Below are 14,126 nucleotides of genomic sequence, written 5' to 3'. Positions count from 1 at the left end.
ATGTAACTATAAAGCAATTGTTCAGTTATTTATTTCAATATTTTGCTATAACATATATTTTGCATAAGTCCGTATATCTTGGTGACCTTACTTACGAGCTAGAAAACACTTGGAAAACTCTTACTTCCTTGAGAACGAACCTGATCGTATTCCGTTTTTCAATTCATTAAAAATAAATTAATGAAATAAAAGGAAAGGAAGGATCTTTCCACGGGATCAGAAAAAACTAAAGGGACTTGGAGGTCTTGAATGCTTACTCGCTCTGAGCAAGCTAGTCTTTCGCTTTTCTCATGTCTAGGCAAGCTTTTAACCGTGTTTTCAAACCTCTCGTTCAGTATGTACCTCGAAATTTACAAGGAAAGTATACAAACCGATTGCCTTTAAGCAACTTGGCTAAGTTAAAGATCAGTCCTGAAGAAATGCAAATTATTAGGTCCACACGGAAGCTAGCGAGATCTAATTATATGACTTTTTATTGTATTCCAAGGGTTTGGTTATTTTCGTTCATTGAAGATCTAAATTCAAAACCGTTTCGGTATCCTACCCTGCATTATAGCACTAGCCCTATTCGTCTGTCCATTAGAGCTGGGAAAAAAGGAGTCCACAAAAGCGCTGTTATCCGTTCACAGAGTACACGACGGCTGAGGCAAGCTTTTATTGATGTTTTGGATGCTTTACATCACAGCGGACATCGTTGTCTTCCAGATGAACCCGTGGATGTAATTGTCGATACTTATAATGGTGGTACAAAAGATATATCTTATGAAAATCTGTTTTATGATGTACAACGCTCTTGGTTAACATGCCTCAATACCTATCATTGTCAGAAGCCTCCGAACATTGAAGCCCTTTATCATGATTGTGCGAACGTTGTAACGTTCGGTTTTGACAATATTTTTCTCTATAGAAAATGATTTATAGTATAAATAAAGATTAATTCGAAGTACATATACGCATATCGTTTGTCGAGATAATTAGACCCTGATGAATTTCATCAAATTTTTAATGTTCTTTAAAACCGTACTAATATTAACGCTTATAAACTACATAGGTTTATCATAATAGGAAGAAAGCCCTACAGCGTTATACATGTCCTTCTTCAATATTATATGATTCTTAAGAAAGAAAAAGCACAAAACAATTTTTGAAAAAATCCAAAAGAAAACTTAATAATATCACTAATATAATGTTTATGAACTGTTTCAAAACATTAAACAATACCTTCCTTAGGTTAAGGCCCAGCCGGTTGCAGTCTTTTCCTCACCACCAGCATCGGTTTTTTAGCAAAATGTCGACAGAGCTGAAATTTGCTTCTAAGTATTTAAATATTGCCGTTCAAGATAATGAACAAGCTCCTGTAAATGCTTTGTTTAAAGCTGCGTCTGAGAAAAAGCCAGAGTTGTTAGGATCTGGCGATTTTGAAAAAGCCCAAATTTTCGAATGGACAACCAAGGCTTTTTCATCAGTTAATTCTCAAGAACTTGTGGAGACTCTCAATGAATCTTTAGTAAATACTACTTTTATTACTCAAGATGCTGGTATCACACTCGCCGACCTTACTATGTACGTCCGTCTTCATTCCGTTATTTCTGGTCTATCTGCCAAGGAGGGTTATAAGTTAAATAACGTCGTCCGTTGGTTTGACTTCATTCAACACCAAGAGGATGTTATGGAAACTGCTAAGAGTATCGGTTTGGAGCTGGTCGCTGTGGACTTGAATGCCCCTAAGATTCAACGCCCTACTGTCGCTAAGAAGGACAAGAAAGAGGCCAAGGGTGAAGACAAGCAAAACAAGAAGGGAGAAAAGACAGCTCAAAAGTTATCTAGTGCTGAGATCGAGGCTGCTAAGAAGGAAAAACAAAAGAAAAAAGAAAAGACTGACAAGAAGGAGAAGAAGGATAAGCCTCCTAAGGAAGCTCCAAAGGTTGAGGCCCCTGTTCCTTCAATGATTGATCTTCGTGTCGGCTTCATTGAAAAGGCCGTCAAGCATCCTAATGCTGATAGCTTGTACGTTTCCACTATTCATTGTGGTGACGCTGAAGGCCCCCGTACCGTTTGCAGTGGTTTGGTTAAATATATTCCTTTGGAACAAATGCAACAACGTAAGGTTGTTGTAGTTGCCAATTTGAAGCCTGTTAATATGCGCAGTGTCAAATCCCAAGCTATGGTCCTCTGTGCTTCTTCACCTGATCATTCCGTCGTTGAGTTTGTGCTTCCCCCTGAAGGCGCTGAGGCTGGTGACCGTCTAGCTTTTGAAGGCTTTGACAACGCCGAACCTGAATCTCAGTTGAACCCCAAGCGTAAAGTCTGGGAAACTATTCAACCTGGCTTTTCTAGTGGTGAAGATCTAACTTGTACATTTAAGGATGATCAGGGACTTCACAGATTATTCGTTAAGGGTAAAAAGGAGCTTGGTTTCTGTAAAGCTCAAACTGTCGTTAACGGTACTTTGAGTTAAAGAAATTTTTTAGATTGTTTTGAAAGGATCTAGATCATTTGGTAATAAATATTTTGGCTTCACCTTCATTATTTTCAACTGTAAGAGTCTGTAAGACACAGTGTAGATTTTTATGGAGCTTTTTTGTATGGCTGCTATTGAAAAGAGCACTTATATTTTTAAATTAAAAATTTAATATAGAATTTGAAGTTATTCTCGCTTCATTCTAAAAGCTTCTTAAGAATATTCTCTAGTAGGCCTCTATCTGTTTACGTACAGCAAATCCATTTTAGACTGGTAAGGGACTCCATAATTCATCCACAACTATAACCAAATTACAAAAAACGGTTTGTCGTTTCTTCCAAAATTTTTAGTTTTATAAAAAATGATTTCGTTTGGTTCTTTCTCGTATATCGCAAGTTTATTGTATGTTGATTGATATTTCCAACTTTTTTTTGCTAACATGGGTTAGGCTCAATGGTGCGAACATGTTGATGCAAATATATTTCATAATTATGTTCAGTGTAAGTTTCTTATAGTTTTTCAATGTTATTTCGGTCATTTATTGACTTCTCTAAGGATTTGGAAATGGACTATATAAACCCAATTGACCTGTGTAACAAACTAAATCAATATATTATTCCCGAGATTTTAACACATACTGCCATGACGCTCCTCTTGTTACTGGCAGGGAAATGGATCTTGGTGCTCTTGAACATTCCGCTTGTTGTCTTTCATGTGAATCAAATCATTCATAAAACCCATGTTTTGGATGCCACTGAAATATTCCGTCAATTGGGCCGTCATAAAAGGGTTACTTTCACAAAGGCTCTTTTTGCTTTGGTCATGTTTTTTACTTTGCTTTACTGGTACGTGTAGAATTATGGGATGGACACTAAACATTAATGTATCTCAACACCCTGGATTTATTACTAACGTTGTTTTAGCATGGTAACTTCTCTTGTACAAGAGCAATAAAACATCTACAAACGCAAAAGAAGGAAAGGAAGAAAACGGTTTGATGCTTATTTAATAATCTCGGGTTTCTCGATGATTTTGCAACATGTATTATAATTGCAAGGATTTTCGGGTTCATAGACCTTTTAGTAGACTAATTATACCTTTACAATATAATTTGGTGAGACTTGATTCAGTCACTTATGAAGTATAAGATTGTAAGTTTTCCTGTAACTCCAGTATATCATCTTGGTCTAATTCTGGAATCTGTCGAGTGTTCATATACTTTCCAATTGATTGTAAGTGTGAACTTACCTTCTCGTTTGAAGAAGCTGAAATAACAGTTGTATCAATAATGGACAACTCATCTGGTGTAGTGTCTAGTGTCGGGAAGCCAAAATCGTTTATATTGATTATATCTTGGGTTAGTTCTGAAGACATCTTGTCTAATACTGCTTGTTGATTATTTGGGCCTCGCATGATCGTGCGTATCTTCGAAGAATTTGAAAGATCTACAGGCGTCTCATTAACGAATGAAACATTTTGATTTATTTGCCATTCATTTTTTTCATGAGATTTTGCTTTTAAATCGAGGGCAAGAATAGAACGGCCAGTGCTTGATTTAAAATAATATTCTACATCACTCATATGCATGTATGAAGCTCCGTTCAACCGTGTTGGCAATGTCAAAGATTCAAATGCCATGTTTGCAATCGAGCTAGCAAACCAGTAATCATGAGCTGAATTGAGACTTAATGGTGTATAAAGAGAAAGCACATCTTTAAGACTCGCTAGTGTTAGCGACTCATTTGCGTACATCTGTTTTTGCATATGATTCGGTAAAGGATTAACAGATGATCCCTCTGTATTTTTTACACCAAAAATCCATGTTGGTAAACCGGCATCCTGTAGTTCGTCTTCAATATATTGTAAATAACTTGTCATAAACCCGGACCAGCCAGTATTAACATCAACGACAAACTGGAATCCCTGTAATCCATCACATTCTTCAATAAGAGGGCGTAAAGTGTCGTCCCAAACATTTTGCTCATTATTATGCAAACGGAAGGCTTCCGCTCCGAGCTCAAATGATGACCCTTCAGAATTCAAGTCAGGATTATTTATAGGATGCAAAAACTTAGGATCAAATAATAACCTGTTAAAATCTGACCAATGCTTTATGGTGCCGTTTTGTATATTGGGTATGGAAGGCATTTCTTCAAGGTTCCTCAACTCATGAGGATCTTGAGAATTTAGCCATTCATCTTGTTTCCATAAGGCACTCTGATAAGGATGGATGTCAAGGGGTGCTTTATGTATTTTCTCAACTGAACCAGAAAACGAAGGAGTCGCTATATCCGACTCTCTCTCTTCGGCTAACCAAGGCTTTCGTACGAAACCAAACTCATCAGTGAAATCGTAGACGCATTCCCTTGGGACAGTTGCCAAGTGCTCACGATTGTGTTTTGTCAGCTGACGAAAGTTTGTATTTACAGAGACTTTCGAACTCTCTTTTTCGTCGTAAACAAAATAGGCTTCTTGTGTGTTCCAAAAATGTGTAAGTAAGAAATTACTCTTACTTCCAAAACTTAAGCTCAATATCTCGCGCATGTTTTATGCAAAAAGTTATAACTTCAGCTACTGCAAAGCAACTATCAACTTTTCTAGACAACTTTTAGCCTTTATTTATACAATTCTTATTTTGCTATTACCGAAGCTCGGTCCATAAAAGTCACATATAATTTTCCTCTATTACGAACTGGCTATAGGTTCACCACCAAGAAAGTAATAACTTATGAGGAATGAATAATTAAAAGAATTTGGTAATAAGAAAAGCAAATCCTTTACCTACATCAAATTCTAAGAATACTACTTTATTTTTGTTTAGTTAAGTCTCAAGATTTTGTGGAGTATACCACTTTTACTTGGCCACATAATTTGTATCGCGTAATGTGCATTTAATGCTTCATTTTCTATTTCATTCAGGTTCATCCTCTGGTATTAATTCTTCCTCAAAGGAGTCCTATGAACTTCTACATGGGTTAGAAAAACCCAGCCCGGAAATCAAAGATTTATCGTTTCGGTTTGTACTTGTACAAGATATTGGTGATAGGAAGAAAACAATACTATTTGATTCTAAATATTCTGACTATGAAGGCCACGAAACTCAGCTTAGGGATTCATCTCATGCGCCTTTGACCGACTTGATGTTCGGGGCTATTCCAATGTCTCAAAAAAATACCGTTACAAAATTACATGTTCTACAGTCTCCATCTTCTTCTTCTAAAGAATACATGTTGACTCAACTCTTTCAGATAAACTTGTGTGGACCGGTTGAAACTCCAGGGAATGATATAGGTGGAGAGGAAAATAGTTTCGACGAGCAAGGAGTAAACAAACATAAGTACCATGGTTTGGGTGCTTCTAATATTAAAAGCGAAAACTCAACGCAATGTGATGGTGAGACCGCGAGGCCTAGGTCGGATGACCAAATAGACGAAAGTCGTTCTGTACAATCAGAAAAGGACGAGAAGGGTACAAGAAAGGAATCTAAACTTTCACCGAAAAGAAAGAATAATGTAGCATCTACTTCTTCATCTTCGTTACTGCACGATCAAATGGAGAAGCTTTTAAGCATTCGGCCTTCTGTTAAAGAAAGACCTCGACCCTCACGTTTAACCTCCTATAGTCCTAGATCAAGCTCGCCTATTAGCGTTTCCCATTCGAGCGCTTCTGTTCCAGACACACTATCTAATAACAATCCTTTTTTAGGGACAAGGAAATTAAATGGTGCATCTTATCCTGTCAATAAAGAAACGGGTAATTTAATGGAGAATATGCGCCGTCGTCGAAAAAACAGGCCGCCTCCTATCAATCTTTCTACATCTAGTTTAAATGGAGCCGGCGGTACGTTATCACCATTCCTATTTACAGAAACTCGAACTCGGCCTTCAACGTACGCATTAGCCTTAATCATAACTGTGCCAATAACATATGAAATCACAGTTCATCCTCTTACTTTCTACTGGTCCTTATTTTCTAATGCCACAAAGTCTCTAAAAACCGATATAGACAATCATATTCGGGAGCTTCTATGCGTCTCGCTGTCCAATTCTTCGAACTGTAATGAAAACGCAATTCCTCTTATACAATCTACTTCTTCAAAAGTTGGTTTTGGTTCTTATTCACTTCAAAAAGATGCATTTACTATCACAAAAATTCAACAGTGTTTGCGAATTCTGAGAACTGGTATATCTGCACCATTGATACAACCTTCAGTATTCTCGAGTGATACTTGGATGGAGAATATTAAGATACTAGAGGGTTCTTGCAGAAATGAAAAACAAAAAATGTAAGTGCTTTAGTTTCTGGATTGAATTACTAACTTCTATACTTAGGTTCATTTCTGCATTACTTACCCTTGCTATGAAGATGAGCCGATTAAAGAAAACGGAGAAAACTCCATGCAAAATTATGATTCAGTCTTCCCGTGCTCCGATTGCTCGACGCTTTTTGTACATTCTAGCTCCCCTGCTACGTCCATCATTAGTTACTTCATCTACTGATATTTTGGATCCAAATTCACTTTTCCCTTCTTCAGGAATGCTCTCGTCACAAAGCATGCCGTTTACTCCAATTTATACTTCAAATAATACTGGAGATATCCTATCGTTAAATGTGCCTAATTCATCTCAAGCAATTGACATTCGATCTAGCAAATCATCAAACCATAGCACTAGTCACAAGTCGTCCTTACGCAACTATTTGGGTAGCTCTTGGAGGTTTAAATTTATGCGTAGTAGTTATCAGAGTTCTCCAACAGGGCCGGAGAGTTCAGGCGGAGTTTCGAGCTCTAGTTCAAGACAACGGCAACAGCAGCACTCCTTTGGAAGTTTTTCTCCATATTCTTCTGACTTCACTTTTGGTTCAGATTGTTATGGGGGTCTTGAATATATGGATAGCGTCAATGCCAATAAAGAAGCCCTGAAAGGATTGCCCAAAAGCAGACTAGTACCTAACGGAATGCTTCAGGTTGACCTACCCATGATCGACTCCAATTGTGATTCCACAAGAACACGCTTACCGAAATTGGGGCCCTCAGTATCACAGGCTGGGTTTTTGACTTATTTGCATCCTTGTTTTGATTTGCAAGCGGCGCCGCTGGACGCATACATCATTCCTAACAGGGAAGAGTTTTTCGCGAGTACTCTGACGAGTATGTTGGAAACTAATATGACGCCTAAAAAGGAGAATGATACCAGTTTATATTCAAGAATTGCTGTCGCGAACATTGACGAGTGTAATATACAATGTTATGAGCTCTGTGAATTTCCTGTTATGGATGACTGTTCTCCCCAAAACGCTGAAAGTTTTGCTCCAAAACTAAACTGCAATATATTCCGTGAAACAATCATGACTTCGTTCGATGTCAATCAGGGTTGCTTTTATTCTCTCAAACGTTCTTACGGTTTGTACGACTACGGTTATGTGGATGATGATTTTGTTAATATAGCCTTAGCTGGTAAATTAGAGAGTGTATTTGATTATATTAATAAGGAAGATGTTTAATGTTTATGATATTTCTTTAGTGGGACGTTTACTCCATTATAATGTATACACACTTTACATCATGTTCATTCCCTGATTCATCAATTCCATATTCAAGTGTTCATATAAAGGTGGGTCTTTAAGTATATTAAAGACACGTACCCAAACCGTACTGTTTATATATTCACTTGATCCGTCAGGGTATTGTTGAATATATAGTTATTTGTAAGCTCGGACGACATGACACTTTATTAGCTAAACAAATATAAGTTATTAACAAAGATCTAATATAAATGTACTACTCTTGCAGAATATATGGTTCTCTGAAAATAAGTTACAATGAGAATTCAGACGTATAAGCGAAAGCTTACAACTTGCGTAAGATATCCTTTACCAACAACTACGACTTGATATCCTAATTCCTGCATTATAGAAAATTTTAAAGGAGTTGTCTATTGAATATAGAAAAAAATAAAACGTAAGATGTCTTATAAACCAGCAGTCCCTGTTCCGGTGGAAGAGCAACCCATTTTGGAGAAACTCATTGGAATTCGTCAGAGGTTAGCTGTTTTGAAGCGGGATCGAACTCGATACATTGACAAAAATGATGTTTTTAATTTATACAATCAATTAGTGGAACAATGTAAGTTACTAGAAGCTGGGGGAATTCAAACAGACGGGTCGTGAGAAGTCATTGTGTACAGGTCATTAACAATTTTAGTGGAATTAATAGACAAGAGAAGGACGTCAGACAAAATTCGTAATATAGTCGATACTCAATTAGAGGACTGCCTGCATTTATTGTCGCTGTTCTATCTGGCAATTGGTCGGAACAATGATCTACCTGCATTCTTTGTGCAGCTAGGCACCGTAAGACGTTTGTTAGAATATAGTTTGGAAGGTGCTTGTTATACTCAAAATGATCTGAAGCCTTTGAAAGAGCGGCTTGAACGAATTCGGACTGCTATTTTGGAAGGTGCTCAGAAAGAAGAAGCTTCGCCTGTTGTGGTAAAATACCTAAAAAATAAGCTTGAACAATGTGACAAGAATTACAGCGAAGCTCAAAGCAACATTTCGAAGATTGCACCAGAACTTACAGCAGTTCAGACTCGGCTTGTGTCTATCCGTCGTCAAATTGATGGTTTCGCTGTGCGACCAACGAATGATGGAGATTTCATTGATCATTTGATGAAACAATTGAAGGAGATTGAAGAAATGAGAGACTCTGATGGAAAATTTGTTGACGATCAAGGCCAACCACTACAAGGACAAGAATTATGCAATGGGATTTTAGAAGAATGCTTTAGCTTTTTGGAAGATGCAAAATCAAAGCAAGGACTTTCAGACGAGATGAAAAGCAGTCCGAGATTTCAACAAATCTATTGTCGCCTTGATGAACTATTAAATAAATTAAAACATCTTACGTTAACACACCGATGGACGCTAAGAGAAACCGAGTATGTAAATTTATTTATTCTCTATGAAATTTATCTAACAATATGTTTAGTTTGTATGTTTATAGAGCTTCGTTGGCGGAAATTGATTCTATGCGAAGTGACGGCCAGTTCCTGGATGAAAATGGAAATGCACCCGCTGGTCAAAGAGTATGTTAAAAAATATATATTTTTTTATATATTATTAACACGATTTTAGATTTTGCTTTACTTATTAAGACGATGCTATGCCTATATATACCAACTGTTGTCTGCCAGTGAACCCGTTTCTGAGGAATTGATGACTGTTCACAACCAATTACGTACTGTGAAGCGTTGCTTACAAGAGGTACAAAGGAGTGGAGGAATTTACTCGGAAAGAGATCTGTATCCGTATCAGATGAAATTAGCTTCACTTGAGAAGCTTCGGGTGAATGGATACTTTTTGGCGTCAGATAATTCAATTCCAGAGGGTCAGGAATTAGTCAATTCTTTGTTAACCCAATGCCATCAACTTATTGAAGAAATCCGTGATGAAAAGCACCAGCATGACATTGAAGAAGATGAGGCAATTACCAGAACCAGTGAAAGCAGTTAGTATGGAGGCTTTATAATGATGCATTAGAATAATCTTTTCTTGTTTTTAGGGTTCTCTTTTGAAATGCGAGAGCTGAAAAAGAATACTTCAAAGTTATAATAGCTCATACTTTTTTTTATTTTCTTATATAAAAAATTTATTTATTTGGATGATCAACCGATTATAGAAAGTTACTAACAGTCTTAGTCGTCTGAGGAATTCAATATATTGTATTACTTCAAAAAAAATTCCTTTGTATATCTGCTTACGTCTGAAGTATATGATGCAGCAACCATTAGTAGAAACAGTCGCAAGGTGATACCCAAAGCTGTTATAGATTAAATTAAGTCTTTAGGCAATATCGAGTCTTCGGCATGGTCGCTTTTTTATATTACAGCTAGGATTATATAGGACGATGTTGCAGGAGAAAAGAATTGTCGCGAAGTACACTAACGAAAGGAGCGCACTTCCTGAAACGTTAGGTATTACAAATTGCATGTAGACAGTCGAAAAATGTTTACAACAGTGATATCTCTTGACTGTTTACAATAAGAAGCAAACGTCTGACAGATACAATGGACCCGCCGTTTCCATGACAGTCTTTTGCCAAATAGTACACAATGTCGAAAGAATACTTTTTTGATTTAATCGTTGTAATTCAATGAGGTTTAACGATGATTAGTTGTTCATTTCGCTTTAGTCGGTTTTCATGCGTCTGCCGTGAAAGAACTTACCTACTTTCCGTTCTTGGCTGTTTGGGAGATCATCGTTGGAAAAATATTATCTTTATGACTCTTTATCTCTCTTTTGTTACGGTATTTTTAACAAGGCATGCTTTTTGACAAAAATTGACCATTCCTATAAAATAGTCCGCAACAGCAAAAACAGCAACATTACTGAATTCGAAAAGTCTAAAAGCATTAGGTATCTGATGCTCTAAAAGATAGTAAAAATGAAAATCATCAAAAGCTCTTTCTGACGACTTTTTCGTTTCTTCCCCCATTGTTGATTTTAACTTTTCTAGTTCTCGGATTGTCTTCAATACCTCTCGTGTTTATCGATTGGAACAAGATGATGTCCTTCATATAAGGCAAGCCGATTTATCATTCATCAAACTTCCGTGACTCTATGGGAACCTTTAATAAAATCAACGAAATCACTGCGCAAAGCAGAACGGTAACCGACTCGCAAACATTGCTCATTAAATGTGGAAAAAGATAGGAACTTTATTATCCCCTCCAAACAGACTATTCATCTTTTTAAACACCAGCTTTCGTTGTAACCTAGTTGGATATTCACCCGAAAGCGACCATTATTAACGATATGGTAGTATTTCACAATGTATTTTCAGAGTTATTCACATATAGATGTATAAATACCGGAAATACCTGGACGTTCAAGAAATTGGTTATTTAAAACTATAATAATTATCGTCCTTTATGATTTTCGCAATCTTAGTGTTATTATTCCTTTGCTGAACCAGAAGCTCTCTAATTCACATGAAAGCAAAGTATGAAGTTCTATGTATGAACTGGTATTTAGTTAAGTGTTTTTGTAAAGGCAAGTATAATTTCGTAACTGTTTATAGTTGCGCAACGAAGGTGGGGAATATAGGACGCGTATGAATAGGACCTTCCGGGGGTTTCAGAACTTTCCCTTTACATCACACCAGAAACCACCAAAGGTTCCGTCTTTCACAAGAAGTAAGTATATTTGAATTTAATTAATCAGAAGAAAGAATAAAAATTGCATTTATTTAATTGTTAGTTGGTAAACAGGATGTACTGACCTTCGTTTAGCAAATACTTGATTTATAATGGCTCCTCCCGCGTACGCCGCTATCGACAAGCTCTGCAGCGATTTGTTGCAACGTGACTTTCCTATTGGAGCTACTCTCTTGAACGTTCGTACTACCGCTCCTAACGGTGTTGTCTTCAACGTCTCCGGTAACCAAGATGCCAAGGGCATCATCGCAGGCAAGTTGGAAACCAACTTCGCTGACAAGGCTAATGGCTTGACCATGTCTCAAGGTTGGACTACTGCCAACGTTTTAGAATCCAAGATTGGCCTTACCAACCAATTTGCTCAAGGTCTTCATGTCAATGTCAACACTACCTTCAGCCCTGCTACTGCCGACAAGACTGCTATTCTCAATTTGGAACACGAACACCCTTTGATCCGCAGTCATGCTGTCGTCAATGCTTTGGAACGCAAGTTCGTTGGTGATTTCACCGTTGGCCATGAAGGTTTCCTTGCTGGTGCTGAATTTGGTTATGATGTTCAAAAGGGAAGCGTTTCCAAGTATGCTGCTACTATTGGATACCAAGCTTCTCCTTTCTTGTTAGCTTTGAAGGCTTCCAACAACCTTAGCGCTTTCCGTGCTAGCTACTACCACCGTGTTAGTTCTCAAGCTGAAGCTGGTGGTAACGTCACTTGGGATGCCTCTTCTACTGCCAATGCCGTCACTTTAGAACTTGCCTCTAAGTACCAATTGGACAAGGATACTTTCGTCAAGAGCAAAATTAACAACGCCGGTATTGCTACTATGTCTTACTTCCAAAACATTCGCCAGGGTGTTACCGTTGGTCTTGGTCTTCAACTTGATACCCAACGCTTGGGTCAACCCGCTCACAAGGCTGGTCTTTCTCTTGCTTTCAATGCTTAATCCTAGTACTCATTACCAATCCAGTCTCCTACGATCTTTATGTGAAATACTTAACATTCCTTTTCAGATTAAAAACTGTTTGTTTTCAATGTAACTTGAAGAATGTTTTCACGAGATGGTCGTATTTTCATTTTCTATTTGAATTTCTTTCTTTACTCCCTTCTCTTATAAAATAGTAGGATAATTTGTATAAATTTCCCAATTTTTTCCAGTCTATCGATTTCGTTTCATAATGAGCGAACATATATAATAACGTAAATAAGTTCTTGTATGAGCCATCTACATCTACAGAGAAAATTGATACATTATCTTTTAAGCCTGTGGTTTGTCTTTAACATTTTTCGCTGCAAATGAACTCAGGCGTAGAAGGATATTACCATTGATACGTAAAAACAATTATGTGCAAAGATAATATTCCTAAACAACCCATTTACCTGATTATAAATAAAAAAAGGACATGTATATAGACAAAGAAACGACGACATCAACGACGCTCAACAAGTGATGAATTATAGAACAAGACCATCATCTTCGAAGACGCCATAATCGTCATCATTTATCTTCTTCTCTTTTCTCTTCCTCTTCTTGTTAGACTCATTCTTTTTGGATATCTAAAAAAGCTATTAGTTATTTTGTTCCTTTCTCAGTCGCATCCAAAGAAAAAGGGACTTACCATATCATGGACAGCTTTTTCGGCATCTTCAACTCGCATAGTTCTCTTTAAGTATTTGGAAACTTCTGCCTCTTTTTCTTCTTTCCTCCGTTTTTCTTCCAAAGCAATTTTTTTGGGTTCAAAAGCACGTTCCTTCTTTGCAAGTCGTTTCTGTTGGAAATATCCCTCTGTCTGTGATTTAGGATCTTTTTGAGATTGAATTAGCTTTTCTAAAGCGGATTGGGCTCTTGTTTTCGACATTGTTGGGTCGGAAGAAAAGGTAATGGTAGACTATAGTTTAGATCTGGTAGGAAACGATGGCAGCTTTCAAGAAGTCGAAACAAAATTAAAGTAACTTGAAAATTGAAAGGAGGAAGAAATTAAAGAAAAAGAGAAAAAAGAAACCTTTGGAAAAGAAGGAAGATATATAATAACAAAAGAATAGAGAAAGGAGTAAAGGAACTCCACGGTTTGGAATCAACAAGAGAGTGAAAATACTGATAAGTAGGTCGTTTTCCAAAAGTAATAAAAATGAAAAGTTCATCGTAATTATTCAAATTAAGGGGGGAGGGCATAATGATAATCATAAAAAGGTCATGAGTGTTAGATCTGTTTAATTAAAGAATGAAGGCATTAAGTACACTGCTCATAAGAGGGGATGATTGTTTAACAATAGAGATAATTTAAACAAAGTGATTTGGTTTCAAAGTTTGTTTTTTTAAGTGTTGAGGTTGAGACTTCTTGCTTCGAAAACGGCGTTTAAGATACACTTCACAGCGAGCAGGATTTTTTTTCATGGAATGTTGGTTATAATAGATTTCAGATTGAATCTTTTTTTGTCTCCAACAAGAGACTAA

At 37.0% G+C, this 14,126-nt stretch overlaps 8 protein-coding genes across 8 annotated transcripts; 6 read left to right on the top strand and 2 right to left on the bottom strand.

The window, feature by feature from the left end:
• Nucleotides 1-2: 2 nt before the first annotated feature.
• On the top strand, nt 3-1,046 carry SOCG_00873 (uncharacterized protein). The gene has a single exon (XM_013163293.1). The coding sequence runs from the start codon at nt 291-293 to the stop codon at nt 912-914; it is 624 nt and encodes a 207-aa protein (XP_013018747.1). The 5' UTR covers nt 3-290; the 3' UTR covers nt 915-1,046.
• Nucleotides 1,032-2,529, top strand: SOCG_00872 (cofactor for methionyl-and glutamyl-tRNA synthetase). Its single transcript, XM_013163292.1, has one exon. The coding sequence runs from the start codon at nt 1,187-1,189 to the stop codon at nt 2,456-2,458; it is 1,272 nt and encodes a 423-aa protein (XP_013018746.1). The 5' UTR covers nt 1,032-1,186; the 3' UTR covers nt 2,459-2,529.
• A 12-nt stretch (nt 2,530-2,541) lies between these two features.
• Nucleotides 2,542-3,594, top strand: SOCG_00871 (cornichon family protein Erv14). The gene is made up of 4 exons (XM_013163291.1): nt 2,542-2,863; nt 2,910-2,961; nt 3,017-3,306; nt 3,385-3,594. Exons 1-4 carry the CDS (start codon nt 2,823-2,825, stop codon nt 3,413-3,415), a joined length of 414 nt encoding a protein of 137 aa, XP_013018745.1. The 5' UTR covers nt 2,542-2,822; the 3' UTR covers nt 3,416-3,594.
• On the bottom strand, nt 3,326-5,334 carry SOCG_00870 (inheritance GTPase). Its single transcript, XM_013163290.1, has one exon. It carries the CDS (start codon nt 5,003-5,005, stop codon nt 3,596-3,598), a length of 1,410 nt encoding a protein of 469 aa, XP_013018744.1. The 5' UTR covers nt 5,006-5,334; the 3' UTR covers nt 3,326-3,595.
• SOCG_00869 (uncharacterized protein) lies at nt 5,130-8,035 on the top strand. The gene is made up of 2 exons (XM_013163289.1): nt 5,130-6,746; nt 6,793-8,035. The coding sequence occupies exons 1-2, from the start codon at nt 5,356-5,358 to the stop codon at nt 7,961-7,963; spliced, it is 2,562 nt and encodes an 853-aa protein (XP_013018743.1). The 5' UTR covers nt 5,130-5,355; the 3' UTR covers nt 7,964-8,035.
• Nucleotides 8,036-8,097: 62 nt separating this feature from the next.
• On the top strand, nt 8,098-10,199 carry SOCG_00868 (uncharacterized protein). Its single transcript, XM_013163288.1, has 5 exons — nt 8,098-8,167; nt 8,213-8,585; nt 8,664-9,399; nt 9,450-9,546; nt 9,596-10,199. Exons 2-5 carry the CDS (start codon nt 8,426-8,428, stop codon nt 9,971-9,973), a joined length of 1,371 nt encoding a protein of 456 aa, XP_013018742.1. The 5' UTR covers nt 8,098-8,167; nt 8,213-8,425; the 3' UTR covers nt 9,974-10,199.
• A 1,375-nt stretch (nt 10,200-11,574) lies between these two features.
• Nucleotides 11,575-12,833, top strand: SOCG_00867 (outer membrane voltage-dependent anion-selective channel). Its single transcript, XM_013163287.1, has 2 exons — nt 11,575-11,655; nt 11,752-12,833. Exon 2 carries the CDS (start codon nt 11,769-11,771, stop codon nt 12,615-12,617), a length of 849 nt encoding a protein of 282 aa, XP_013018741.1. The 5' UTR covers nt 11,575-11,655; nt 11,752-11,768; the 3' UTR covers nt 12,618-12,833.
• Nucleotides 12,722-14,063, bottom strand: SOCG_00866 (uncharacterized protein). Its single transcript, XM_013163286.1, has 2 exons — nt 13,291-14,063; nt 12,722-13,228 (listed from the first exon to the last, which is right to left on the bottom strand). Exons 1-2 carry the CDS (start codon nt 13,528-13,530, stop codon nt 13,127-13,129), a joined length of 342 nt encoding a protein of 113 aa, XP_013018740.1. The 5' UTR covers nt 13,531-14,063; the 3' UTR covers nt 12,722-13,126.
• Nucleotides 14,064-14,126: the final 63 nt, after the last annotated feature.

The sequence above is a fragment of the Schizosaccharomyces octosporus genome, assembly GCF_000150505.1.
Source record: "Schizosaccharomyces octosporus yFS286 unplaced genomic scaffold supercont6.2, whole genome shotgun sequence".
In the NCBI taxonomy this organism is placed as follows: domain Eukaryota; kingdom Fungi; phylum Ascomycota; class Schizosaccharomycetes; order Schizosaccharomycetales; family Schizosaccharomycetaceae; genus Schizosaccharomyces; species Schizosaccharomyces octosporus.
The sequence above is the reverse complement of the archived record's forward strand: the minus strand, read 5'-3'. Positions and strand labels throughout refer to the sequence as shown.